The sequence below is a fragment of the Corvus cornix genome, chromosome 1A (genome assembly GCF_000738735.6).
Source record: "Corvus cornix cornix isolate S_Up_H32 chromosome 1A, ASM73873v5, whole genome shotgun sequence".
In the NCBI taxonomy this organism is placed as follows: Eukaryota; Metazoa; Chordata; class Aves; order Passeriformes; family Corvidae; genus Corvus; species Corvus cornix.
In genome coordinates, this window is record NC_047057.1 from 51,452,105 (window position 1) to 51,479,362 (window position 27,258).

The 27,258-nt window shown below is 44.5% G+C and overlaps 1 protein-coding gene across 13 annotated transcripts in view; it reads left to right on the forward strand.

Moving 5' to 3' along the window:
* Window positions 1-27,258, forward strand: part of RBFOX2 (RNA binding fox-1 homolog 2) — a 172,120-nt gene that overhangs the window by 95,018 nt on the left and 49,844 nt on the right. For all 13 annotated transcript variants that reach the window (XM_039571694.1, XM_039571690.1, XM_039571693.1 and 10 more), the window contains 2 exons: window positions 16,069-16,293; window positions 26,456-26,602. In XM_039571694.1, coding sequence (XP_039427628.1) covers window positions 16,069-16,293; window positions 26,456-26,602 — 372 coding nt within the window. The remainder of the gene's footprint in view (window positions 1-16,068; window positions 16,294-26,455; window positions 26,603-27,258) is intronic.

Here is a 27,258-nt window from a genome sequence, read left to right on the forward strand (position 1 = left end):
AGTGGTTTTTTTTTTTTTTTTCCAGTGGGTGGATAGGAAACTTTGAGCTGTGTTATTTGTAACACAGAGAGGAAGAATAGCTAGAACTGAGTAATAGGAATTTCCTAATGTTTTGGAGGAGCATAAAGGAAGATAAATTTCATTCTTCTAGGGTGTTTGTAGAGGGCTGTAGTGGCGCTCAAAAGTGTAGTAGGCCTCTAGGTTAGCTGCGAGGCTCTGTGGGTCGCTATACAATTATTCTGAGATACTCTCTGGCCTAAATCTAGGAGAAAAGAATATGGTGGCAAGAAAGAACCTCCTGGCTGATGAGCCTCCTGGCTACTGTTCAGACAGTCCTAGCAGAAGAGTGTTCCTGTAGCCAATCATAAAATCTTAAAATCATTTAATGATGTGGGTTGGAAAGGATCTTTAAAGGTTCTCTAGTCCAACCCCTCTGCAATGGGCAGGGACATCTTCAACAGTTCAGCTGTGAAGTGGTTCGGGATTTACCTTCAGCTGTGTGTGTCCCAAATTTCTGCGAGGGGATTGCTGTGCCTATGTAAGCTGTTCCTGTGCCCTCATGTGAGGTCAGCTGTGTTAGACCTGCTCTTGCTGAAGAGCATGGAGATGAGTCTGTTGACTAGGTGTGATGTTGGTCATACCCAGCAGAAGCAGAGCACAAAACCTTTTCCTTTGTGATCATCTAAGATCAACCATGGCTATAAAATGCAGGTGGTCCTTGTTCCCTGTGGTGCCAAATGCTGAGGTACTGAAAAGGCTTTATGTCCTAGACATGCAAGAAGAAGCTAAAAGAGCAGTTTTCATCCTAAAGACTTTAAAGGAAGTTTTTCACATGTATCAGTCTTCCTGTGAATCATCTAGTGGATGTTTGATGGCCTAACAAACCAAGGAGACTTCAGTTAACAATGAATATATTGGTTGCTGTGGGCTACTACTCATGCTGTTGTTGGCCACTTTTGAACATTAACACTTCCTAAAAATTTAACAGGACAGAAACAAAGCTCAGTTTGTGATGATGGGCAGTTCAGATCCCATCAAACAAGATGAAGTTAAAACCAAATGTTGAGGGCTCATGCTGAAGAACATTTCTCAGGTTTGACAGTGATGTCTGTGGGCTGTCTCATCTAGGGGATGAGCAAGCTGGGTCTCTAACTTCCCAAGCTGAGTGCGTTGGGTTGCAGACCTCTGTTTTCAAGGAGCATCTTTGTAGGACAGAGCAGCTGCCTTCTGTCTGTTCCATGCAGTAGCTTCAGACTGCGGAGAAATTATTCCAGTTTCTTATGTCCTCATTGCTTTGCATTGAAAATTCTACATCTTCAAAAGAACAATTCACTTCTGCTTTCTTCTTGTTTCAGTTAATTGGGCTCATTCTAAAGCGGTGAGGATTATCATCTGGCCCACTTACATACTTGTCCTGCAGGATCTCCTTCCTCCCTGACCTCACTGTTACATGTTTCACGCATCGTATCTCTTAAAGGAGGCAGTAGCACCTTTGAAAATTAGAAGATACCATAGAGTCTGCTCAGATCTTGTGGTGTTTTAGGTCAGCTGTCAGTGATAGTAACCTGATCTATGGCAAATCTTTCCCTCCCTCTCCCCAGGGTGCCTGCGCAGTCCTTTGCATGACAGTGAAGCCGATATGATCCAAATTAACTTTTTCATCTGTTTGCATTTATTTTCTGAGTCATGAGAGGTCCTCAGGAGCCATAAAAATTAAATGTTGTTTTCCTTTCTAATGTTTTTTGTATGGTATCAAAAATGTGTTTTTTTTATTCTTACCTGGGATCAGATGCTGTTTTTTCCATGCTGCTGGGTATGCTGCCCATCATGGGAGTAACACAGAGCTGCGGAGTCAGCAGAGGAGTGCTCATTATTTTGATGTCTGCTGTAAAATGGTGGCTCCTGCTCTAAATTACTTGGGTGAGGTAATTGCTCATCTTCCAAGATGTTTTCCTTCCTCTGTGTATGAGCTCTGTTAATAAGATAGGAAAGTACAAGGTGTTTTTTGGGCCAGGTTGCGCCTGACTTCTGACTGGATCCTTTAGTTTCAGCGATATATGAAGGACAGCTGGGGTGGTAGTTAGAAGCAGAGATGTAAAATCCTAGGACTTACCGCTGGCAAAGCAGCAGGATTGTTGTCACTCACTAAATTACACTGCTGCGACTGCTATTTTATGCTTTTAATGTAAACAGCATCTTTTTGGTGGTGTGGATGATGGCCAAGTCTTGACCAAGGGATGCTGCTGCTCTTTCAGGAGCAGAAGGGACAGAGGGTGACGGCAGGCGATTGATCCACCTGTTCAGTAGGCTCTTCCTTGAAATGCTGTCTGGAAAGAGGTTTTGCTGTTTGACAGTTCAGTACTTCAGTTTGGAGCCATTTCATGCCACAGAGCAGGAGGAGGAGAGAGAATTTCATTAATACGGAACTGGCCATCCCAAGAAGGCTGTGCAGCACTTGGGGCCTGCCTTGGTCTCTTCCCTTGGCTATGAGAACCAGGGGTGGAATAGCAGGAGCTCTGGCTTGCGGTAAAAAACTCAGTCTGAGTGTGCTGCAGGCCCTTCCTGTGCATAGCAAAGACCCGGCTGTTCTCCTTCAAAGGTCTAAAAACAGCTGAAATGAGACTGCAGGGGAATTTAGCAGTTTAATCCAAGTCTGCATCTGCAGACCTTGCTGAGTTGTCGCATACCCTTGCACGCTCCCTGCTGTGCCCAAGCCATGATAGGGCTGAGCCATTTGGTGCCCAGCTTGTACCTTGAGCTGGGCTAGGATCCAGATATGAAGAGAGTCTTCTTGCGCAGTCCAAGAGGCACCTTTGACAGCATGTGACACGTTGTCATTGCAGTTTGGTTACCATCATCTTATAAAGATGGTCCGTGGGTGCCAGTAAAGCCAGAGATTACTCTCTTTCTCCATGCTGTTAATTAAAGCCTTTTCCTGGAAAGGAGATGCCATGGTGCAGCTCAGTTAGCCAGGGCAGACTAGCTTGTGTCTGTCATTCAGTGTAACACTTTGGCTGCTGTTTGTGACGGTGTCTTTTTGGCTTCCTTTCACTCAGAGTAGGCATACTTGTTTTCTGAAGCCCTCTCCATATACTCTGTGACCAGCAAATATGTTAGGTCTTTTGAATCTAGGTAGATACACAGTGGAAGCTGCTACAAAAGATCATTTTTGAATCTGGCTGCAGGTTTCATGGCCCTATTGATCCTGAATAAATGTCTTTATATGTGATTTTGATTTTCTGCAGAATATTAGTTACCCCTTGAAATTATCTTTAAAAACCAAGAAGTTTAGAGGTAAGAGCACAGCTAAAGGCCTACTTACAAACCCAAGCTTTAATCACTGCCATAGTGAAAATAGCCCCCAGTATATGAATGACATGCAGGTGATAGCTGAGTAAATGAGTGGTTTTTCTGTTACATCCTAAACTTGATTTCTAGCCGATTTGTGCCAGTGATGGCCAAGCTGTGTACATCTGTTAGCATCCCACTGAGAGGCTGGCAGAGCTGCTCGCACCCGAGAAATGCCTGAATAAATGCACCGCTGAAATTAAGGGAGGGAGTTGCGGGGAGTAAAGACACATTGTCCCATACTCTTTCTCGACTGGGTGCTGGTTGAGCTTTGGGTTTGGTGATCTTAGTGTTTTTTCTCTTTTAAGGTGCAATATTAAAAGATTTAAGACCTTCAAGGCCTTTAAGACCTTTAAGTCTTCAAGCAATTATTTTCTTCCCGAGTATGGTCACCCAAGAGCCAGAAGCCCCAGGAGAGGTGAAAGCAAAGGATGTGCTAGCTGTGTTCTGCACCTCTGTGGAAAGCAGAGCACCTTGTTACTTTTTTCACAGGTGTTTTTGCTTGTTTGGAAAGTAACTGGAGCTGTGCTCATGAATATTTGAGGCTGTCAGCTGCCTGTTGAGGGCTGGAGGGAAGTAGGGCCAAGGAAGGGCAGGCAGTGTGGGAGCCAGAGGGGCAGAACAGGGAGCGGCCCCAGCCCTATGTGGTTGTCTCGTCTCTCTTATGGTAGTAGACTTCTTATTGGGATGAATGTGCTCTGAAATATTTATTGCCCTGTTTAAATATTCATCGCTGCAAAGGCAGTGCAGCCTGATGGCAGCAGTGGAGCCTCAAGGGACAGGGGCCACAGCAGTCCCTGGCATTTCCTTTCAGTAATATGATAAAAATATGTTTTAAAAAAAAAAAACAACGGGCATTCCCCCACTGCAAGATTGACAGGAGCAGTCAGGCGTATGTCCCAGTGTTTCCTCTTCGTGCCAGAGACTTGTATTTGCTCTCAGGCTCGTATGCTGGGGTGCTGCTCTTGGTTGCCAGATGCTAATGCTTTTTTTTCCAGGCCTGTATCCTGGAGTGAGTGGCTTTGTTTAGCCTGACACTGTGCGTGTGAAAAGGGATGTACAGAAGAGCAAACCGACTGGTTTGAGAGGGTTTAAGTTTTGCACAGGCTGTGTTCTTGTCTTTCTATAGGTGTGCAAGGAGCGGGGAAAAAGGACCTTTAATGTACTTGTCTGTGGAAGGTGGGGATCTGCTGAGAATTATGGAGAGGTAAACTCAGGAATTCATGTAGTAATATATTAAGGGAGCTGCAGATGCTGACAGGTGTGCCCTGACATGAGATGCTCTTATATCAATTTAGCTTTTAAGGTTTATTTACTTAGCTTCAGTAAAATAGAGCAGTTTAAAAGTCGGACTGCCAGTGATATGCAGTAGTTTAATGTGAATATTTTGCATGTTGCTGCTGTTAAACCAACATGTGCTTTATGTGTCCCAGGGCATTGACGTGGTAGTAGCAAGGGTGCTGCTGAGTGTGGGGGCTGCAGGAGCTGCGTTAGTGGCACCCAGCCCAGGAAGAGGCACTTGAAAGGTGGTCAGATGTGCTGCTGACATCGAGCTTTACCTATGAGCTGTGCAGGTGGCCTGTGTGGGGAAGAAGTCTATACTGGTTCGTGGTTACGGCAGGAATGTGGTAAACATACATTAGCTGGAAGGCCTGGGGAAAAGAGGCTTTAAAAGGATTTTATAACAATGGGAAAATCTTTCCTGAGATACTTGACAAATTCACTGTGTATGAACCAGCTTTATGCTGGCTTACGTGGGGATGCTCTAGAAGTTAAGTACAAGTGAAGCAGGTAGTGGCAATAGCATATGCTAAATGTCCATGTAGCCTCTTGTTCTGGGATGAAGTGGCTTTCAGGTGCGTTTTGAAGTTGCACTTAATGTAGCGTAACTGTGGGCTGCTGTGAGAAGAACAATCCCCCTCATCTCTGTGCCCTGGCCATATGCTCAGCCTCCTCACCACTTTGGGCATCGTGCTTAAGCAGATCTAAAGCAAGACAGTTGAGTTTATGACCAAACAGATGACTGTTGTTTGGATTAATTTTCTGGCAGTGGCTGTGGTGTGACTGGATCTCACAACAGCCGGGGAGGGGAAGTGGAGCCCCTGATTCCGAGGCCAGTTGGTAGTTTTTCATTTTAGGGGGTACACAAAACTGCGCCTATACTTTTCAGTAGCTTGTTCCTCTCCATAAGGTGAGGTCATTATGCTTATAAATGTGTATGCTGCTTAGTTTAATCAGCTTTAATTTATGTGCATTGACTTCCACCAGCTCTTGTTAGCTTTCCAGGATATTGTCCTATAGATCTGGCTTTACATTGTCTCTTCTGGCTGTACCTGCATTGTAGGCCATTATGTCTCACTCAGGTATCTCTGTTTTGGGTGACATAATGTTTTCAGCACAAGGACAGGAGAAGATGGAAAAGACTGAATCCTTCTCACCAGCTGACTTAATGACTGTCATTTAGAAATCAGTAAACAAAATGAAATGGTGTCTTTGATCAGAGCTTAATTTGTCAGACTCGGCTTTTGGCTATTGGTTTTCTTGATTACTTTTTTTATTAGCTTAAATAGTATTAGCATCTACTTTATTTTCCTCACAATTGATATACTTTAATAAAATAATCAGTTGCCAATTTTTTTTTTTATTATAAGCAAAATAAATCGGGCTTTTCAAGGTTTTCAGTGTGCAGCCGTGTGGCTTTTTCCAATCTTGTGGTCATTTCTGTAGCTCTTTCATGTTCCCTTTTGAATTTTTTAATTCCGTTTTAAAAATTTGTATGTTGAAGCATATATCTTATTTTTCACCTGGCCAAGGCCACGTACCCAAGTAGCAATGCATCCCACACGCTACTTGTTGGTAATATATCTGAACAGCTGTAGTCACTCTCTGTACCAGGCTGCTGCACTGGTGAGTTGCTTCCCCATGACTCTCTGCTCCTTTCCAGAACCTCTGCTTTCCAGGACACGAAGTGGAGGCTTCTTTGAAAATGGAAAACTACTCTTGGAACAAATGAGTAGCAGGAGATAGGAGAATCCTGGAGTGGAAAGTAACTGTGGGAAGAAATCTGTGTTTTTAAACCGTCAAATTTCTGTTCTGAAATGTGTGCCAAGTCAGTCACAGACTTCCTCCGCCCTGCACCCTGAGAGCAGCTTGATACAATGTTGTTGCTGCGTGACTGAGTCCTGGTACTCAAGTCACAGATGGGTCCCGTTTGCCTCATCTCATCTCCTGTTTTCCATACTGAATTCCGAGCGTACCCATGATAGGCCACTGGCAGTGAAAATATGACAGGGCTGAGACGTTTAGCTGCTTGCATGAAAAAAACCCCAGAGCCTCTAGAGGAGCTCTGGTTTTGTGTTTAAATATGCTGCATACATCTCGTTCTCCACCTTTGCTTCAGAGTCACGTCCGAACACGCGGCTCCTCGCTACAGTTTCTGCCAGCTCTGCAGTTCTTTCCAAGGCATTCAGCAGTCTCCAATTGATTCCAGATGTGTTCTCCCCTTCCCGGCGCTTTCTCCCTTCTTCCTCCTCCTGCTCTGGCAGCAGAGGCAGGGCTGCTTTTTTCCTGTGTGGTGCTGGAGTTAGTGCAGGCAGGCGGGAAGACTTCCCTGCTGTCCGCTGAAATCTGGGGGATTGAAGGGGCCTGTGTAAGTGCAGTATAAGTGAAGCTGCCTGACAGGGCTTTAAGGTCTGTCTGTCCTCCAGGAGCCAAGTCAGCTCAGAGCAGCCCCTCTGCGCAGCTCGCTGCTTCCTTCAGCTCATTGCCTTCACAGCAGGGGAGAGAAGGACAGGGAAGCCTGATACCAAAAGTGATCTTTAAAATCCTTCCTAGAAGAGCACTGGAAATACTGAGAGATCTGAAAGAGTCTATTACAGATAGCTGTGTCACATAGCAAGGGCTCTGAGAAATCCTTGTGACTAAAGTAGATACAAATCTTTCTAAGGGGCTGAGGGAGCTTCATGAGGATTTAAACATTCAGGAGAGTCATTTGAATTCTTGCAGAAGAACTCTCCACCCTCACTGAGGTTTGGTGATATACTTGCAGATGGAGCGCAATAGTCCATTCGCAGAACAGAGACGTGATGAAAAATTGCTTATCCGTCCAACTAGGTCCTTGATTGGCATTGGAGAAGCAGATACTGGTTTTCTGAAATACATCATCTGGAGAATTACCTGCTCCCTTGAAACAAAGCTGTCTGAAATGAGCAATCTGATTGCAGAATTAGCTGAGGTGACAGTGACTGTGACACTACCTTGCTAGCCTGGTCAAGAGATACCATGGGACCAGGTGGTATTTTCTTCCCTGCTACATTTCCATGTTCTGTAGCCCTTCTTTTTCTAAGCAGCACCAGGAACCACTGGTTAGCTGTCAGGAGTAGGGCACAAAAGCAGCATAGGCAGGTTCTCTGTGCCATCTAAAGTGTCACGTAGCGCCCAGATACCCTGCTGCAACCATGGACCTCTCCTGAAAAGCAGTTATCCGTTCCTTCCCCACCACTGGCCTCTGGTTTCTGCTGCTTCCCTGAGAGAGGATCTGCAGTCATGCAATGGAGAGAGTGATTGGTTTGCTAATCTGCTGAATAGCTGATGGCAGTTAGCTTGGATTAAACATACGTGACACATCTGCAGCACACTGTTCCTTAGCTGTGACTCATTTCAATTCTGGTCCCAGAGAAGGAACTTAGCTGTCTTTGCCTGACAGAGGAGTAATCTCCTTTGTGTGGAACATGTCTCTGCCGCTCTGGGTGCCCGCTGGATTAACAGAGGACTCGATTCGTAGTATTTGGAGACTTTATTTTCATGCTGATTTGTTGAAAGCCAGTCGTCTTATGGAAATCTTTTTTCTCCAAGAATGTTTAACTGTGAATGTTAAGTGGAAAATAGTCACTTGGAATATTGCAGAGCTGGGAAGAACACAACCAGGGTAGGTGCTAAAGGACCAGTCTGGACCGAAAAATTGAGCCTGAGCTTTTAGTTGCTGGCTTTGTTGCTGAGGACATATCCATTCTGGTGATTTTTTCCCTTTGTTCTCCACCCTTACCCCCTTCTCCCTGGTAATTCTCAGAGGTAGTTTAATTCCTAATATGGAATGCAAACAGATGTTGGGACCCTGATGTCTCTCAAAACACACTTCCCTCTAATCAACCCCAGAGAGCACGAATGGATTGAAAGCATTTGTTGGGATGCCTTTGTGCCAGTAACATTTAACTTTTTTTTTTTTTTTTTTTTTGAGTAGGGAATAATGTAGATTTCAGAGCAGAAATCAGTGCTTTTTAAAATCTGAAAGGTATGTTTCAGGCTGGTAAGTAGATGTGGCCTTGGGCCTTATTGATACTGTGTAACTCTAAAGCTTTGACTATATCCAACAGGAAGCCTCTTTGCAGGTTGCCCGAGGGCATCTTACCAAGTGTGCATGCATTCAGCACTGAGAGCCTGTGTTTGTGCATAGGGGTAGAGCAAAAGTTGGCCATTACTGGAAGTGATGATAGCATGGGGATGAGTGAGTGCTTCCTGTGTATAACAGTAAGATAAGACTATAATTTTCTTTCATCCTTTCCTACAAAAGGGGGGCTTGAACTTCTTTTCCGTAAAGTTCTTAAATGCATTAAAAAAAAAAAAAGGCCAGCTGCTTTATTTTACAGAACACTTTTTGGTGGCCTGGAATGATAGTGTGTATTGGAAGATAACTCGTTCTTCCCTTGATTTACATATCTAGGAAGGGCAAGATTAGATAATATAGTGCAAGCTTGCACCAGGAAGTTGAAGGAGACATGCCTTTAAATGGTTAGCTCGGTGCAAGTGTGAGTGAGGCATCTCTTCGTAGATTTTTTTTTTTTTTTACTGGTGCATGATTAGCTTATTGAGGCTTAACTTAATCCGGTGCAAAAGGTGTTTCCTGAATGATTACATCAGATTTAAATTTTAAAATGTGTACACATTAACTTAACTTTCCTTTGTTTTAACAAAACTACCATAAAACTCCAGCAGATGTTTCCAGAACTACCTAGATTTAGGGTTTGCCTTTGGGAGGATTCAGGAGGAATTGCTCTCGTGCCCGTGGCAGTAGAGTCAAAATCCAGCATCCTTTTCTATTACCACAGTGTGTCATAGATCAAATGAAGATCAAGCTCCAGATGTGCAGATGAAATACAAAACCTCTTATTACTATGATTCTCTTCAAGGTGCTTTTATGATCAACCCACACGAAGAAAGAGTGTTGATTTTATCAGTCTAGGTCCCAGACACACAGGCATGTCAGTCTTGCTCTCTGGAGTTACAGAAATGCCTTTGTAGTGTGGACTGTGGGTGTCAGGTTAGGGTCACATACCCCTCTGAATCCAGGAATGGGTTTGTACAAAGATGAAGGATATGAGATGGTTATATCCTTTGTATGGATCCTTTTCACCACCAGATTTCTTTTCTTGTAGGCATTTTACCCGCTCTTCCCATTCAGAAGCTAATCTGTAATGAAATGGCTACAACAGAGAAAGTGTTATTGCTGCATTTTGGGATAGACAGCTTGTATCATGTTTGTAGGCACCTGCAGGGTTGGCATGGGCAAATCACTGTTTTGGGGTGTCTGGGGCATTGGAAAGCCATCACTTCTTAATTCTGTACATCACTTTATCTTGTGTTTGAGTATCTTCATGGCCCTAAAGAGCAAAAGCACAGTTTTAAAAACCCAGGTATAGGTTCCATGTGCTGTGAGAGCCACCAGTGTAGGGTGGAAATTTCTTTGGTGTAATGAATGCCCCAGGCTGGTTTTTTTTTGTGGAAAGGATAATACTGGACTTCCTGGTTGGTGTGGGGAACATCATTCACACTGCTTTGTGTCCATTCCCATTTGCTAAGAAATTGCTCATCGATACATTTGTTATCAGCGGGCAAATTGTGGGATTGCCTGTGGAGAGGGTTAATGCATGCTGGAGACTGCGGTTCCCTGGCAGCCTTTGCTCATCCAAGTGCTGGTGCCCATGGCCCTTCCCTCCCCAGCTTCTCCACCCCCTGTCCTTTCTGGCTCTGGTTCTCTTCCAGCTCCTTGCCAAGCTGTTTCAGCGCTCTTAACTGGGAACAAAACTAACCTGGCAATAAAAAGTGAGTAATTTTTTTTTTCCTGGGATACGTGCTGAAAGGGCTCAGTGGTGGGCAGGCTGACAGGGGAGAGAGGGCAGGAGTGCACAGCTGGAGGTGGGATGGTGACAGCTCCAGCCAGAGCCCCTCTGAAGCTGCAGCTGAGAACTGGGAAGGGAGACTGTGTTGGAAGGGGCTGGGAAAGGGACCCTGCTGCAGCAGCCTTTTTTTTGATCTGTGAGAAGAGGAGGGGGGGAAAAACCAGCCCATTATTAATTAATTAATTATTCTCATGCTCCTAAGCAGCAGCCTTGTATGGTAAGCCCTTTCTCTCGTCTGTGTACAGCCAGGGAGCAGTGCTTTGCTTCCTGTGCCGGAGCCGGGTGTGATGTTTGCATCCCTGACAGGAGGCTGTGACCTGGGGTGTAGGAGGAGACAGCTTGGTCCCTGCATTCCCCTCACTCAGAAGGATCCCTTTCATACAGAGAGCTGAGGGTGGGCAGCAGCTCTAGATTTGTGCCAGGCTGTTCACAGATCCCAGCTCCAAACATTTTTGCTGTTTACGGAAGGGATTAGGTTAGTGCAGAGAGCAAACAGTCGTAGCCTGGAATGCTCTGGTCTTCACAAACAGGTTAATTGCCTCCATTAGCTGCAAGCCAGTTGCTTCAAGGATTCATAAAATTAGTTCAGTGAAGACATATGTATTAGAAACCCCATTCCACTAATAGGCTTATACTCGCATCTATCCCAGTGATTTGGGGGTTAGCAGAGTTCAAAGGCATTTTTAAGAGATTGTTTGATGTTTATATGCTGTACCATTTCTCTGCACCTTTCTGTGATGCTGATGACTCACAGTAGGGTTATGGATAGCACAGACCAGTTGCCCTGTGGCAGTTTGCCACATCTGTACAGAAATTGTACTGGTTTAACTTTTCCAGGAGTATAATTTTTATTTGGCTGGTCAGGCTTTACTATCTATGCATATTGTGGCGTACCGATACAGAAGAGAGCTGGAGCTCCATTGCTGTAAGGCTTCTTTCATATCCCTCTACTTACACCCGTTTTTCTGATGAGCAGAACAAAACCACTCCTTCACAGAACAGACTGATCTTTGGCAGTTTTATGGAAGCAGGAGGCCTTTGTGTACATTTCTGGTGTTCGCTCCTGGTGCTCCAATGCCGTGATCTTGGATCACCACCTGCTGTCTGCTGAAAGAATTCATCCTGTGTCACATTTGCTGAACCACGTTGCTCCTTGTTAAGTTGTCGTCCCCAGCTCCCACCCTTCCTCAAGGTACCAGCACGTGTGGTTACTCATCGTTCCTCCGCTTAGCTTGGAGCTGCAAAAGTTCATTAATTAACTTAAAGCTGCATAAGCTCTTAGAAGTGTGTCCCCATTAGGGATTTTTCACTGCTTGAACTAAATTGTTTTTTAAACAAAATGTGGGATGGGTTTGTACTGAGCTGTGTAGGCAAACCCCTGACTTAAGGAAGAAAGTTGGCACCTGCAAGTACACGACTGGACCTTTGCAGGGCTGAGAATAAGGGCCTGAAAGCAGAGCCCAGATGGGTAACCATATCGTTCTTGTGCCCTGAGGGCTTGGGTGCTCATGAATCAGATGCCAACATTTTGCAAGGGGGCAGCTGCTTTGAATTCCTGCCTGATGTGAATGAATTATTTCTGTGGGAACAGAGCAACAGAATGAATAGAAAACACAGGAATTGCTGCTTTTCTTTGAACTATAGTTACCATATATTGTGCTGAAGTATTATCTTTTTTTTTAAGGTGATTGTGTTAATTACACTGTTTCACTTGCGCTGAACAGCCTTTCCCAGTTTGAGCATGGGATGGCAGCTATCGTGGCTGGTGCATGGCAGCACAAACTGGCAGAGCAAGTCAGTTAATCTGGAACTGCCAAAATTACTCCTGCAACCAAATAAATGTCCCTCACACTCACCCCCTGGAGACTGCCAGCAGCCAACAGAGGTGTCTGTCTGGTCCTGATCATTGATTAAAGTTATTTCATGCCATCACAGAAGTTTAAGATGGCAATAGCTTTTGTGAGGAGCTGCAACCAGGTTTTCTTAGTCCTGTGATGGCATCCTGGTGTAAGTTTGGGGATGGTGACTGCTCTTGGGCATGTCTATATCGGTTTTTTGTTGCATTTTAGTTAACTTTTTAGACATCTTCATGAGCTAAAACAAGCAGGACTGGCATTGCAGTGAGGTATGTTGTCAAGATCGGATAGACAAAATACTTTCTGTCGAGTCTATCCTCCTAAGTACTTACCTTTACTCAGAAATTTAAGGGTTTCTCCATGCTCTCTGTACCTCCTGAGAAGTGTGGGAAGCAGCACCCCTGACTGCAGAATTTTACGTGGTGGTTTAGAAGCAGGGGAAGGAGTTCAGGTTCTATGTTTGAAGATTAGTGGGGTTTTTGTGTGTGTGTGTGTTCTGTGTTAGTCCTTGAAAATATGAAGTGTTGTGTAAATGTTGAAATTTGGTAGAATAACAGAAGAGGTAGAATCTCCTCTGGGTTTGGAGGATATCAGTATGCTGTGAAACCTGCAGAGATCTCATCAGGAGTCCTTTTCTGTAGACACTAGTGGAAACAGGGAAAAAAGTAATTCTAAAGCATCAAAGGAAATTAAAATTACAAAAAAAAAAAAAAATCAGACAGGAAATGTGTCCATAATCATATGAAGAGAAAAATAATTTGAGATACACATATTCCATGGGATGATGAAACCTGGACAAATATAATGATGATAGATCTCCAGATAACCTGAGACATTAAATGAAGGATACATTTGTAATAAAAGATACGATTTTTGCATGTTAGTGTGATTTGAGGAGTGGGGGAGTGACAGTGGTATTAAAAACATTTTATTCTGTACCAGAAATCCTTCTTTAAAAAATCTTAGGAAGGTCAGAGAGGAGCAATAAATAAAGTTACCAGGATATTTTGGCTTGAGAGATGTGATTAAACTCAAAATAAATATGTATTATCAAAATGCCACAAGCAACAGAGGAGAGAGTAAGCATTTTTCATTCTTCAAACATTTGTAGGTAATTGAAGAAGGGAGAGAAAATATTTAAAAGGTTGAAATGCATTTAAACTGGAAGGAACAGTATTAACTGAGGGGTAAAAACATTGAAAATAAGATTATATGAGGTTCATGGGCTGGCATTTTAAGTAGTCTGAAAGTGAGGTTGAACAGAATGCTGGACTATGTCCTTTGGGGAGCAGCCCTGCACTGTTGAGAGGATGGCAGAATAGGTTTTGTTTGGGGCTAATCAGCATTCTTTTCCCCTGACCTGGGATGCTGCTGGCTTGGAAATCTAGCTTGTTCTGAGAAGACTGAAAATAGTTTCTGCTCCTCCATTTTTCCTGTGGAAAAAATTTTAATTGAGAAGAAATTCAGTTTCCTATTTAGCTCCTATTTGAAGCTCCTATAAGAAAGGGGCAGACAATGTGGGCTGTACAGAAGAACGCAGACCATTAAATGCAATGAAATACTGTAATCAGAAGAGCTTGGAAAGGAGACAGTGTGTGGACAGAATGGAGCTGTCATGTAAACAGTCTGAATAGGTGAGCAAGAGGATTGCTGATACCTGGTTTGCAGTGGGATGGCCATCGTTCTGCCTGTCCTGCCTCCTGTTTTAGAACTCGCTCTGCAGATCTTGATGATGGGGTTAGGTCGAGTTAGAAGTGGCTTGCTTTGAGGCTGAGAATAGCAAAGGAATGAGCAGAGCCAGAGGGCTGGTGGAGCTGCCCTCCTTTTTTAGGGGGAAACAAAAACCCTGTCCTGCTTCCAGAAAATGTGCTTGGTGCGTGGAAAAACCTCCGCAGAGCTGCGAGCATGCGACGCAAGGCTGCCACTGCTTGAGGGAGTGCGTGCAAGGAGCTGAGCACTGGCCACGGCTGGCATGCTTGCCTGAATTTTTCTTTCTCAGATAAGGCTGCAGAGTTTGTGTTCCTGCAGGCAGCAAGGCTGGACTTGAAACCGCCCGTTCTTCAGCATGGGCCAAGGCTGCAGCTCGGCTCTGCTAAGTGGTATTGAATGCCCTTCCCTCTCCTTCTCCCCAGCTGCGGGAGCGCGTGGCCACGTGGCCCCCAGGGGAGGCAGACCAGATAGACTAATGTCAGAGCAAATTTGGGATTCAGCCAGTGTCTGAATGACCCGGTGCTGGCTGGAGGTGCACTGCGTTTATCATTGTTTCCTCCGCCCGGAAGGGAAAGCTGCAGGTAGGCTGATAAAGGGGCTGAAAGGTTTGTCCGGCTTCTTTGGAGGTCCGTCAGCCCCTGCATGCTCTCTGCTGAAAGGCTGCTTGGTAATTCCCACTCTGCCTTTCCTGTCCATGGGATAAGGTCTGTTTTGCTTTTACTCCATTGATTTAAGCATGCTGGTGTCAGAATAGCCTCGAGCACCTCCAGGCTTTGTGGGGGAGGACCCAGGGCTGGAACAGCAGCCAAAATTTAAAATCAGAATTAGTCCATTGACACACACATAAATCAAACAGCCCTCCTATCATAAATCTTTTCTGTGGATTTTTTTTCTGCTGCGGCGGTGAAAGCAGTAGGAGCAGTGCAGCAGCCTGGGCTTCCCAGGGCTGGGCTTCAATGTCAAGGCTGTTCTCCTTCACCCCGGGTGGCTGAATGCAGCTCCCCCCTTGGTGAGATCCCTGCAGAGGCTGCAGGGCTGCATGCTTTTTTGTTTGCTTCTTGTGGTTTTCTGACATGGTGGGGTAGCATTTTTATTGTCTTCTGGGGATATCTTTTGCATGGTCAGTTCTCTGTTTCTGAGTCATCTGCTTGGTGTTAGCGACATCTAAAACAGCGCTAAAAGCTTCTAAAAAGTCCACTATCCAAGAGGTCTCTGTGGGATACCCTAAGATGAGGGAGGAGTGGGTAATTAATGCCTTGTGTGATTGTAGAGATGCTCAGCATTGGGAAAGAGTGACTGTGCTCCTGGCTTGCTATCTCAGCTTGTTTCCTTAGAGCTCTTTGGTGTCTCCTGCATGGCCAGCAAGAAGCAAATGGGATATTCCAGCAACAGATACCTGGGCACCTGTGCTCTGTACTCAGTGCTGCCAGGGCAAAGGAGGGGGCTTCTGCGCAGATGGATTTAAAAAACTGTACTTTTTAGCACTGTAACATAACAGAGAAGTGTGCTCTGGACCATACGATGTGCTTGCTTGTGGGCTTGCTTGTGAGCAGTGAGGGTCAGGCTGGAGGAGATGGACACAGTTATTGTACTTTTAGGGATGTTGAGTAACCCTGTTCTTCTGTATTTCCTTCTCATTTCCAATGTTTGAGTGCCTCTTCCCTTTTCTGAAATAACACCTTTCTGTGTGTAAAGCTTTGTATGAGATCACAGGGGTATGCAATCTGCAAACCCCGTAATTTGTTCGCTATATGCCACCCAGTAGCAAGAAAATTGCCCTGAAAAGATTAAGGAAACAGTGTCATGGCTCAGAGGAGCAAGGCATGCGCTTTTTGATAGGAGAGATAATAGAAGCCTGTGGAATACTATGGTGACAGTGAGTGGGATATTCACACCAATGTGTGTGTTGTTTCTTAGGCTGATGTTTTGATCTATCTTCTGTAGTATAAAGCTGTTTTCTCCTTTTTTCCTTTCTTAAGGGTAACCAGGAGCCAGCAGCAACTCCTGATGCAATGGTGCAGCCATTCACCACAATCCCATTTCCGCCACCCCCACAGAATGGGATTCCCACAGAGTATGGGGTGCCACACACTCAGGACTATGCAGGCCAGACCAGCGAGCACAATCTGACGCTCTACGGAAGCACGCAGCCGCATGGAGAGCAGAGCACGAACACGGCCAGCACGCAGAACGGATCTCTTGCAGTAAGTGCACAAGGGTGCCCAGCCAGAACAGCACAATGCTCTGGGGAAAAGCAGCCACTGATTAGATTGCTGTTTCTCAAGTGTGCAGCAAACCAGCAGCAGGCTTGAAAGGGGAGAATTATAAACAAAACATGGCTTCTGACCTTCCATTACGGGGTTTCCCTTTTTTGCATGTTCCCCTTGTAAATTGGTGCCTGCAGAGAGCAGTAGGACTTGAAATCAGCGATCATGGTGGTTTTACCGTGGTGGCATTGTCCAAAGACAGTCTCTTACAAAAGTGTTAATTACTTTGCGTTAATTGGCGAATGGTTCAAATAGATGTGATGGAGGCAAATTCTAGAGGGTTGACAGTACAAAGAATTAGGGTTAGCACATGCATTTTAGGTGTAATCCCAATGTGGTTTTGTTTTCAGGAAGCTAGCAGAGTAGAAAATTACTTTTTGTTGACTTTCTGAAGACAGCAGTGAGCTTCAGGGAGCAAAGACAGGAGATGAGCTCTCAACTACTGGTCATCCATTTGCCAAACCAAGATTTTCATCATCTTATATTTTTTTCTTTCTTCTTTCCATGGCCTGGAACTGGCACTGGGCAACATGCTGGCAGATTATCCCAGGAAAAGCTTTATCCACCCCTTAAGCCACTTGTTAAGACTTAACTTCCTAATAAAGAGCCTTATGGTGAGAGCCTTCGGCGCTCAGGGGCGGATTTAATCTGTTAATGCTTTCAGTTTTACTTGTAGTTGGTGTTTGGCTTGTAGAGATTATTTTCTTTCCCTGGTAAGTACTGAATGAATTCAGTGCCAACAGTTGGAAGAACTGATAGTGCCAGCTCAAGTGTTCATGGTTCCTGGTGTGTGCCTCTGCTCCTTCTGCAGTGGGCAGTGGCTGCACGCTTGGCGCCGTCGGTCATGACTTTGATAAGATATCGTTGATTTCTTCCTGGGAATGCCGCAATTAGGCATCTTGAAGAAGAAAAAGAGTACAAACTCTCTGAGGCACGTTGGTAGGGTGTGAAAGGAACTTAGGGTGCCTTGCTTGGCAAAAAAAAGTAGATAAGAAAAGACCAGGCAGGAAATAAAACTTAGAGCTGGTGCAGAAATTAACAGTGTTCAGAAATGCAAGTCATCATTTTAGCACCAGATTGTCCAATACTGTTCCAACACATGAGATTTGGGTTGCCTGTCTCCAGCAAACAACTATCTCAGGCACTGCCAGTTGGATGAGGAAGCTGGAAACAGGGAATAAAACAGGGCAGTGGCTTTCCCCGTGTGTTTTTGCTGTTCCCATCCTTGTCCAGAGCTTAAGAGCATTTCTTTCTAATGGAAATGATGTGAGCCTTGACCTTGGATATAAGCTCTTGCCAGCCTTCCTTCTCCTCTTCCATATTAGGAGCCATCTCTGTGGCTCTGCAGGGCCGAGCTCTGTGTTTCATCAACTAATGCTGGCTCCAAGGAGCCCACAGGCTGTGGCTAGCCTGTGAGGAGGGACTGGGAGCCCATCTGTGTGGGGGGGAGTGTTGCTGGGAGACTGCTGGCAGGCAGTGGTGTTGCCAGGAGTCTGTGGAGGGAGCCTGACTGGCAGGGGGTTATCCAAGAAACAGGCTGAATAACACACAGCACTTGTACTGGCTGTTGGAAACAGGTGTGCATGTCTGGAGTGACTGTTTGATGTGGTTAAAGACGTGCAAGCTGAGCATGCAGAGTCAGGCTTGTGGCCGTAGCTGGCTGGGAAAGGGTAAGGACACACACAAGGGCGTTGCTGTGGCTGCTATGGCTGGGACTGGACAAACCCAGAGGTTCCCAGATGGTGGCACACGAAGAAATCTGTGGGAGCAGGGGGAAAGATGCCTCAACCAGCGGCTTTTCACATGCTAGACTTCCACATCCACTGCATCCTGGATCTTCCAAGTCCCTTTATCTTTCTGTCTAGGACTCCTTCTCTATGAAATTATTTTGATTCTGTGGGCTGCCTTAGGGTATAATTCCCTGTAACTTTTCTTCTCCTCAGTATGCCAGTTAATGATGCAGGAACTAGGGGAAGCAAGAAGGCTCAGTAGTTACTCAAGTTAAAGCATGCTATTAAAATACAGCAGAAGAGATTGGTTATTTCGTCTTAAACATCTACAGCTAATGTCAAGCATCTTGTCCATCTCATGTGCTGGCTATTACTTGACACATGTGTTCAGTCCATGTGGACTAGACTGTTACGCTTTAAGGCATCTTCTCCTTTAACCATTTTATCATCTTGCTCAAACAGCAGTGCTAACTTTAACAGAGCAAAAAGTCATCAGGGTGAGGTATGAGCCATCCCTCCCATTACTGCTACTGACAAGCACAGCTGCTATCACGTGTGTGAAGGCGATACCCCAGACTCAACAGCCAGTGGATTTTTTAGCTGCTGATTTGAAGCCTGTGCTCCTATGGGATGATTCAGAAATTCCTTCATTCGGACAGATAAGTTCCCTGCTTGCTTTTAAGAACAAGGCCTGTGATTGGTTCTGTTGGCAGGACAGAGGGAGATAGCAAAAGGTGTGGTCAGATGGCGGGGCTTTCCTGCTTTTCAGGCTGATAGCCTTTAGGAAAATTGCAAAAGAACATGGGGTGGCTTAAAGATCCCTCATGGAAAGGGGGCTTGATCTTGTTGGTAAGATGTTACACAGCAATGTAATGTGGTCTGTAACAGGGTCCTTAATGCACAGGGTAGGAGCACCTTTTCATAGAAACTTGGCTAGCTCTGGTGGGCAAGTGAGCTGGAATGACTTGAGATTAGTGGTGGTGTCTGAGTTAATAGACAGTGCTCTGGGAGCCTGAGGTCAAAGATCAGCAGTGAACTTATGTAAAATAAACTTTGAGAGTCAAAGTCCATGCCTTCCTACGCAGTCTAAAACCCTGAACAAAGGGGAATAACTGGTTGGTGTCACCAGCTAAGGACGAGCTCAGTTATGGAGGACTGAATGTAGTGGAAAGCATTCAGAGGTCTCAGGACTGGGGCATGGAAAAGAAATTGGCACAGTAGGTGGTGTAATACAAACAGCTTCATCTTTTGGAATCTCTATTTTAGGATCAAGTCTCATCTGTGGGGCTTTGTTTCTTGCCTGGCATGTGGCAAGAAGACCTCTCTGTCTGCATGTCCAAGCATCTGTCCTTTATCTTGATACGGTCCCAAAGCACAGCTGAAAGACCTGGATTAAAAACAGGCTGAGGTACAGGACCATATTTGGCCTACTTGGTCTGCCTGTTGCAGCCCTTCTCTTAAACAGTTGACACTCAGCATTTCACTTATGGTGCTGGGTTGCCTAGTTTCTTCCCCCTTCCCCCTTCTTGGTTTACCTTAGTGCTCTTATCCCTAATAGAAACACCCAGCACAGTTAGCTGCAAGGGGAGATGCTAATTAGGCTGCAGTACCTCTGGCAGCTGAGCTGATCTAAGAGATTCACTGCTGTCAGAAAGGAGAGATCTGGCTCCAAGCGCAAACTCCCACTCCTATTTTACTGTCTCTGGCATTCCTTACGTGAGCCACTTTAATTCACTGACCTGGCAGAAAGCTGTCCAATTCTTTTGCTGGGTTAATGAATTAGAGAGCTCTTGGAGGGATCCAGCAAATGCTGTTGTTGCAAGGTAAGCGTGTGGAGAGCATGGCCAGAAGCCGAGAGCAATTGTCAGCTCTCTGCATCTCCTGGTACTCTACCCGCAGAGGGAAGATTAATCATCTGCTGAACTAAAAAGGCTTGCTTGATAGTAAATGCAATGCACTTAATACTGCAAGCTGATTATTCAACTTGTTTCTCTTGTTAATGTCAGAGGGAAGAATTTGTATGTCTGTATAAATTATGGAATGCAGCTGGAGGTATAGAAGTAGAGGAATAAGTTTATGTAAATTACTTCGCATGAAAATGGCAGGTGCTGCCGCCTTGGTGTTACGTTGTCATGAACCAGTATAAAGCATTATTTAATTACAGAGCATCGTGTCTTGGCTTCTTGATGTGCTGTACTGAAACGTATTTAACTCATCTTCTGTACCACAAAGGGATATTGACTTTCAAATTCTCAAAGGAGACACGTTTGTGGTGGAGGGCCCATATGTGTCATGTTCAGAAGCAAGACAGGGAAGGTGCTTGGTCATCTGGCTGTGCCCTGTACATCTAGCAAGGGCTTAGAAAGAAGAGAGCCAACAGCACCAAGGATTCCTCAACTGACTTTTGCAACACATGGATGGTGTTAAAATGATGACTTCCCCTTGGGTATTTCTTGCCCAGAACTGAATTTGCAGAATTTTCCTCTGTAATTACTTTTCATCCCTTTAGTAATTAAAGCAATTGCTCATGTGAGGTATTTCAGGTGAAGAATATGTTTAATGAATATCCTCAGTTATTTTCTGATACTGCTGAGCAGGTAGACATGAGGAAGAACTAGCTTCAAATAAGTAGTTTGCTGCTGATTGTTTGGCCACCTCAGCTTAGAAATTGCTGTCTTGAGGTTGCAAACCCTGACATTTAACATCAGGAGTTTGCGTTGATTATGAGGCAGATTGTCAGCACTTGCAGACTTGTGTCTAGTGAGGCAGATTTAAAAATGAGAAATGGGAAATAAATCAGCAAACATCATTACGTTAGCGTATAAAGCTGTGGTACTTCTGTGTATCTCTCAAAGGTTATAGCAGATCTAGCAGAAGTACAGGGAAGGATAAAAGTGATGATGAAAGGGATGTAGCAGGTTCTTTATGAGAAGAAATGAAATCTTCACTTAGGGAAAGAGCTGTCACGAATGAAGGCATATGACAAGTACATAGAATATTGAATGGTAAGGCAACTAAAATATGGAGCTTTCCCATTTTCACTTACTAGGATGCACATGGGAAATAATTGGGTGCCATGTATGGAAAAAAAGCAGGGTTTACTACTAATTTTTCCCATATAATGAAGAAATTAGCATTGCAGCTCTTGTCCACAGGATCCTTTGCAAGTTGAGACATCAGCTATCTTAGTTTGCTGGAGAAAAGTCACTGAGCATTTGCCTTGTTCTTACATCCTTCCAACAGATGCCACAGATTTGGCTGCTGTTAGAAAGAAGATAATGGGCTGGATGGATCTTAAATCTGTCACTGTGTGGCTGTTCTTCTGCCACTGTCAATGGAGCAGTCTGGGAGTGACCACGATCTTGGGAGATCTTGCTGTCTCCTTCACCTTGTCAGGGCATCCCTGTTTTGTGAAGAATGGGCTGGAAAGGTCTGACAATGTGACCAGCAGAGCAGACCTTTCAAGGGGCTCCATTTCACCACTTCATTGAAAGGGAAAAGAAAAAGAAAAAAGCACTAAAGAATCCTGTTAGAAATATCCATCTTTGGATTGAACATGTAACTGGACACGTCAGAGGAGTTGTGCAGGATAGGTAACAATGCTTCTTATGTGCTTTCCTATGTTAGGTTTGTGTTCTGTGAGGTATGTCTTTAATGAGGAAATTGAATAAAATGACTTAAGCTTCTGAAAATAGGTAACTAACAAAAAATATATATCAGAAAAAATATACACTAAATTCACCTGACTGTGTGGAAAATAGTGAAAAGCCTCGTAGAAGTGAATTGGTATGTCCTTAGAATTTTTTCGTCTGTTTTTTTAGCATACAGAATATTTTGGATAATAGTCAATTCTGCCTGTAAGGAGCCCCCAATTTTTTTTTTTTTTTTAATATAACACTGCTGGCATCTCTGAAAAACCAAGTACATGGATATAGTTGTAAAATTACATTTACTGCTGTTGAAAGGTGATAATTAGCCCTAAGGTCTTGTGTCTGCTGAACAAGTGTTGAAGCAGCTGAAGTTCCCATGCCATTTGCTCTGGGATGTGTAGGACCTCAGTCCTACTTTAGCAGAGTATGGTGAGGCACAAGGTGGATTTTGTGTCTAGGGCCTAATTCTTCACTTGTTTTTCCACCAAACCTGCTCAGTGGGTATCTGTTCATTGGTGGGTGACTGGTTGTTTTGACACAGATTCTTCACTAGAAGTTGCAGAGATTTTTCCACATTGTCTGTACTCTGCTTTATGGTGGGAAGATTGCCGTCTCCCAGTCATAGTCTTTGGTCCTTGTCGCCACAGTTCTTCAAGCTCTGGATCCAAACAAACTTGGGTGTTTGGTTTTGGCTTTTTTTGGATTCAAGACTGATCTGGGAGCAGTGGAGTGAGCACAGTCTGTCTGCTAGATTTTATAAGCCACCCAAATCCCCTTTTAAATATAGTTATTAGTTACAGTTTGTGTTTGTAAATATTTTCTTTGCAGTGATTTATGGCTCTTAACCTCCTCATTATGATTCACAACATTTTGGACCACTTGCTTCCTGGGGGGGAGAGAATGGGGGGTTGTTTTTTGTTTGTCTGTAACTTCGATCTGAAGTGGTTCCAGTCCTAGAAGCAAGTGGGAGATGGAAACAGAATGTGCTGGGTATTAATAATCTCTGTGCTGGTCCGTTGTACCAGTGCTTGTCTGGCTCACTGTGGAGACATCCCTCTGTCTAGCCATTCAGATGGAGATCTGCTTGGAGCTGAGGTGGTGCTGGAGCCCCTGCCTCCCTGCTGCTGAGGGGAAATCTTCAGCAACAGATTGTTCATCACCTGCATTAGGATAGAGGAGACGTGTTAAGAGGTGGGAAGGTGGTTGTAGAGCTGCCCCCAAACCTGTCGGAACATCCTTGTGTTGCCAGGCATCCTCCCCTTTTACATGTGTGTATGTGCACAAGTATAATCTGTGCTTCTCTTTGCAGCTGCCTCTTCTTGCTTAGGGTTTTCCTGCTGCTGGCAGGTGTTAGAGAGGAGCTGACCTGTGGGCACAGGCAGCAAGGAGTTAAAAGTGAAGCACATGCTTTGCTGTCCTGAGTTCTGATGTGTTTCTCAGTGACCTTGAGCAGAGCTCTAAGCTCGTGTGTGCAGGCATGAATGGCATTATCACCTGCATCAGTATATATTACACAGGCTGTGCTGAGGAGGTGCAGTGAGTGCAGTACTGTTCCTAAATGTGAGACCTTTGCTGCAGCATGTCTGTGTTGCCTGATGACAGGCATTGAGACATAGGGAATGTGTATTAGTGCCCTTCTGAGCTGATTGTGTAGTTAAGGGAGAAGTCTCTTTCTTCACTGGGAAGTGCTGACACAAGGCCAGAACAAGCTTGAACGCCTTGTGGCGAAGGAGTCCAGGTGGGGAGTGGGCACTTGGTGAAATGAAGGCTTTCATCATCTGACTTGGCCAGGGTAGCACTGCTGCCAGTCTCTGTTATGTTCTGCCTGAGAACAGGCTTCAGGCCCTTCTTTTCATCTCCTTCCTAATGAATTAAGCCAAGGAATAACTATGAAAGGGAAAAAAAAAACCCCAAGATCTGAAGAGACTGGTTTTTTCATTTATGTTGTAGCTAAATGTGTGGCAGTGGACAAATGTATTGAGCTAATGTTACAGTGGTGGAAAGTTCAAATCTTACCTTAGGGCCATGGATGATAGAGATGAGGGAGCTACAGCATGCAGAAGAAGGTATTTAGTGTTAAACTACTACTGAAAAAACGGGCTGTGTGAAAGCATGAAAAGCATTTGGAGTCTCTCAGTGTCGTTAGAAAGGTAAGAGTGGACCAAGATCCCTTTTTCATTCTATCATTTCTTCTCTTTGAAGCATTTGTCTTACTGTACACATCTCACGTGCTGCAGAATGACTCTTGTGTGGCTCCAGCTCTCTGCCATATGCAGGAACAGCTGTGAGTGCTTTTGAGCAGGCCACTGCACATGATACATTGCGCCCTTGGTAAGAAAGGAGTTCTGCCCTCTGCCTGTGAGCAAGTGGATGGGAGAGGAGTGCAAACAACATCCTGGCTTCCTCCACTGGGGAAACAGCAGATCCAGTCCTGTGCAACCTATATTTTAATGTAGCTGTCCCTTTTAGCAGGAGTATTGGTGATTTTTGGGAGTTACTTTGGAGTGCTCACTTGCAGGTGTTGTATCTATGGTGATAGATAAGCTACTCCTGTGTTTTGTCCTTCTTGGACAGATTTGCCCTGAGGAGCAGAGGACTGATGGAGTCATAAAAATAAAACCACTAAGTAGCATGGTGTGATTTAATTGCAAGCCAGCTGCATTGATTCTTCCCCTAGGGTGTACTCTCTGTAAGTTTGGAGAGCCTTTTTGTCATAGAGGTGAGGGAAGGAGAAGAGGGGGAACATGTGGGGGACAGCTTTTGGATAAGATCAAAAGGAAGTTTCTGAAGTTGTTCTCAAAAGTTTGATTTTTGGGAGGGTGGATGAGTCTTAGAAAACAAAAATGTTTCATTCTACTAGGCTTCTCCTGAGAATTCCACAGCTATGGGAAGTAGACATACTCGACAGGGCAGTATTGTCACTGTTCCTCTCATAGCTTAATCTATATTAACCAAATCAAACATGGTTTGTGCTGCATGCACAGCTCTACTGAAATGAAATGGAAAGCTGCCACTTCTCTGCTCAGCATGGCAAGACCCCAGTGCTTACTGTTTGCTCGCTCTTGTCTTTGTATATACACTTGCTTTGTAACCAGTGTGCAAATTCAAGGTCATATCTGTAAGTGGTATTTCTGGGCAGAAGATAGTGTTGCCAATTTAGTTTATCTGTGAAGAGATGTTTCCAAATATTTGTGAAGTGTTGTATGTGGAATGATGTGCAGAGCAGTCTAGCAAGTCCAGTCAGTCGTTGGGGAATTGGTGTGGGCAAGTCCCCTCAGATTTCTTTCATCCTTGGAACACAAATTGCATATTTAAAATGAGGAAAAAAGGACCCAAACCAGCAAAAAAACCTCACCCCTACTCTTATATCTTTAAGGCCCTCATGTTTTCTTGAAAGTACCTTAAAAAGACTGACACTGGCAATTACAGTCCTTGCCTTATTGTAGGACTTCTTTTTACTTGATGGGTTAAGGAGGGAATCAGGTTGGCATCTAAAGAGCTGAAATGACACTTAAAAGTGCATCACACAGGTAGTCAAAGCTTGCCTCCTAGGAGTCTGAGGAAAGCAGCAGGAGACAGAGTGAGTGGGTGGGTGCTCTTTGAATACCTTGGCCTGTCAGTGAATGCACTTGGAAAGGGACAAGAGCAATAAAACCGACCAAATTGTAGTCTGCTTTGTTCTGTGGCTCTGAGGTTCTGAGGTCATTTTTCTGACTAAATTTCACAAAATGCCATTTTCTCATCAAGCCATTTTGCAAAGGGGCCTTGCCTTTGTATTTAGTCCTGTGCTCAGATTTTAGCGCTTTTCACTCTAAGCCCACACAAGCGGGTGAGGTTCTATTCCTTACTTTTCTCCTGCCAGTAATCTCTGAGCAGGCATTCGGTCTCTCCTCTGGCACACAGATCTCCCTTATTCCTCTGCCTGCTTCTTATGCTTTTCTGTGAACAAATACCCATGGTGTACCCCTTGACCTTTCTTTGCCATCCCAGTCAGCGCTTGGGAACAGTGGAACAAATTCCATTTCTTAGTTGTGGAATTGGTAGCAAAAAGCAGCACTTGGAGTTTTTATAAATCTTGCAGTGGTGATGACTGTTTCCTGTTCCTGGGCTCACTTAAATGTATGCAAAAAGTTAATCAGAGACATCCGTAAGCTGTTCCTATATGGATTTTACCATTTAATTATAGATCTTCTTTTGGGGTAATGTTTCTCTGAAGGGAGCTTGACAGAGCAGATGCCGTTTTGCCTGGGGATGCACTTCTGGTATTGGCCCAGTGAAGAGCTGCCACTTCAGCTGTGGGATTTTGATGATTGCATGAACATCCTGCCACATGAGATTAGAGTGGCGGTACTACCTCCCAGCTCCAGGATATGAAAGATCCGCCTCTTCATTAGAGCTTTCATATGGTGGCAGCTGAAGTGAGGAAGAACGGCCTAAAAGGGAGAAGCAATTTAAGAAAACCAAAGACAAATCTACTAAGCTGAAAGGTGATAGGAGGGGAGGGAGGCTGAGATCTCATTACTGTTTACTCATGGAAAGGGAGGGGAAGAACAACAAATCAATTGTTAAGTGCTACTGGCTTTATCAAAATAATTGTCAAGTGCTAGATAGCTCAATTGCAAGTGCAGTGCTAATGCCTAAGAAGGGGTAGACAAGGCATGTGAAAGGAATTTGTGTGATTTCTACTCATGTGCACACTTTTGTCTTTTCTGATTTCAGCAGACAGAAGGAGGGGCACAGACAGATGGACAGCAATCACAGACACAGAGCAGTGAGAATACTGAGAGCAAATCCACTCCAAAACGACTTCATGTGTCTAACATTCCCTTCCGCTTTCGAGATCCCGACCTGCGGCAGATGTTTGGGGTAAGTTACGAGCACCTTTTCAGGCATGGCAGATTCTCCTTCTCCACAGGTGGGACACCTGGTGCTTGTGTATTTGTGTGAATGAAAAGCACTTCCCCCTCAGTTTAGTCAGCACACTGTAATATATTTGCAGGATTAGGACAATTGGTAGCATTTAACTCAGCTGGTGAGCACATGAGGACGATAACAGTGTTCTTCCTATTGAGATATTCATAGAATAATAAAATGGTTTGGGTTTGAAGGGACCTTAAAAATCATCCAGTTCGAACACCTCTGCCATGGGCTGATACACCTTTCACTAGGTGTTCTTAGAGCTCCATTCAGCCTGGCCGTGAACACCTCCACAGATGGGGCATGCACAACTGTTTGGGGCAACCCACAACTTCTCTGAGCAACAGTGTTCAGTATAATCTAACAGTTGGTTTGGGGAAAAAAGCAAACCAAAATGAAACTTCACCTTCTTTCTGAGTAAAGGCCAGGATTAAACACTGACTTAATATATCCCTTGCAAAGCACTGTTTTTCAGTTGCATAGAAACAGGTTGAAGTACTTCTTTCCTCGTGATCCATTTCTGTGATGAAGAATGGCTGCAATTTGCCAACCAGCAATTGCATGTGGAAAAGCTAGTGCAAGTCAGATGGTATTCTACATAGTGT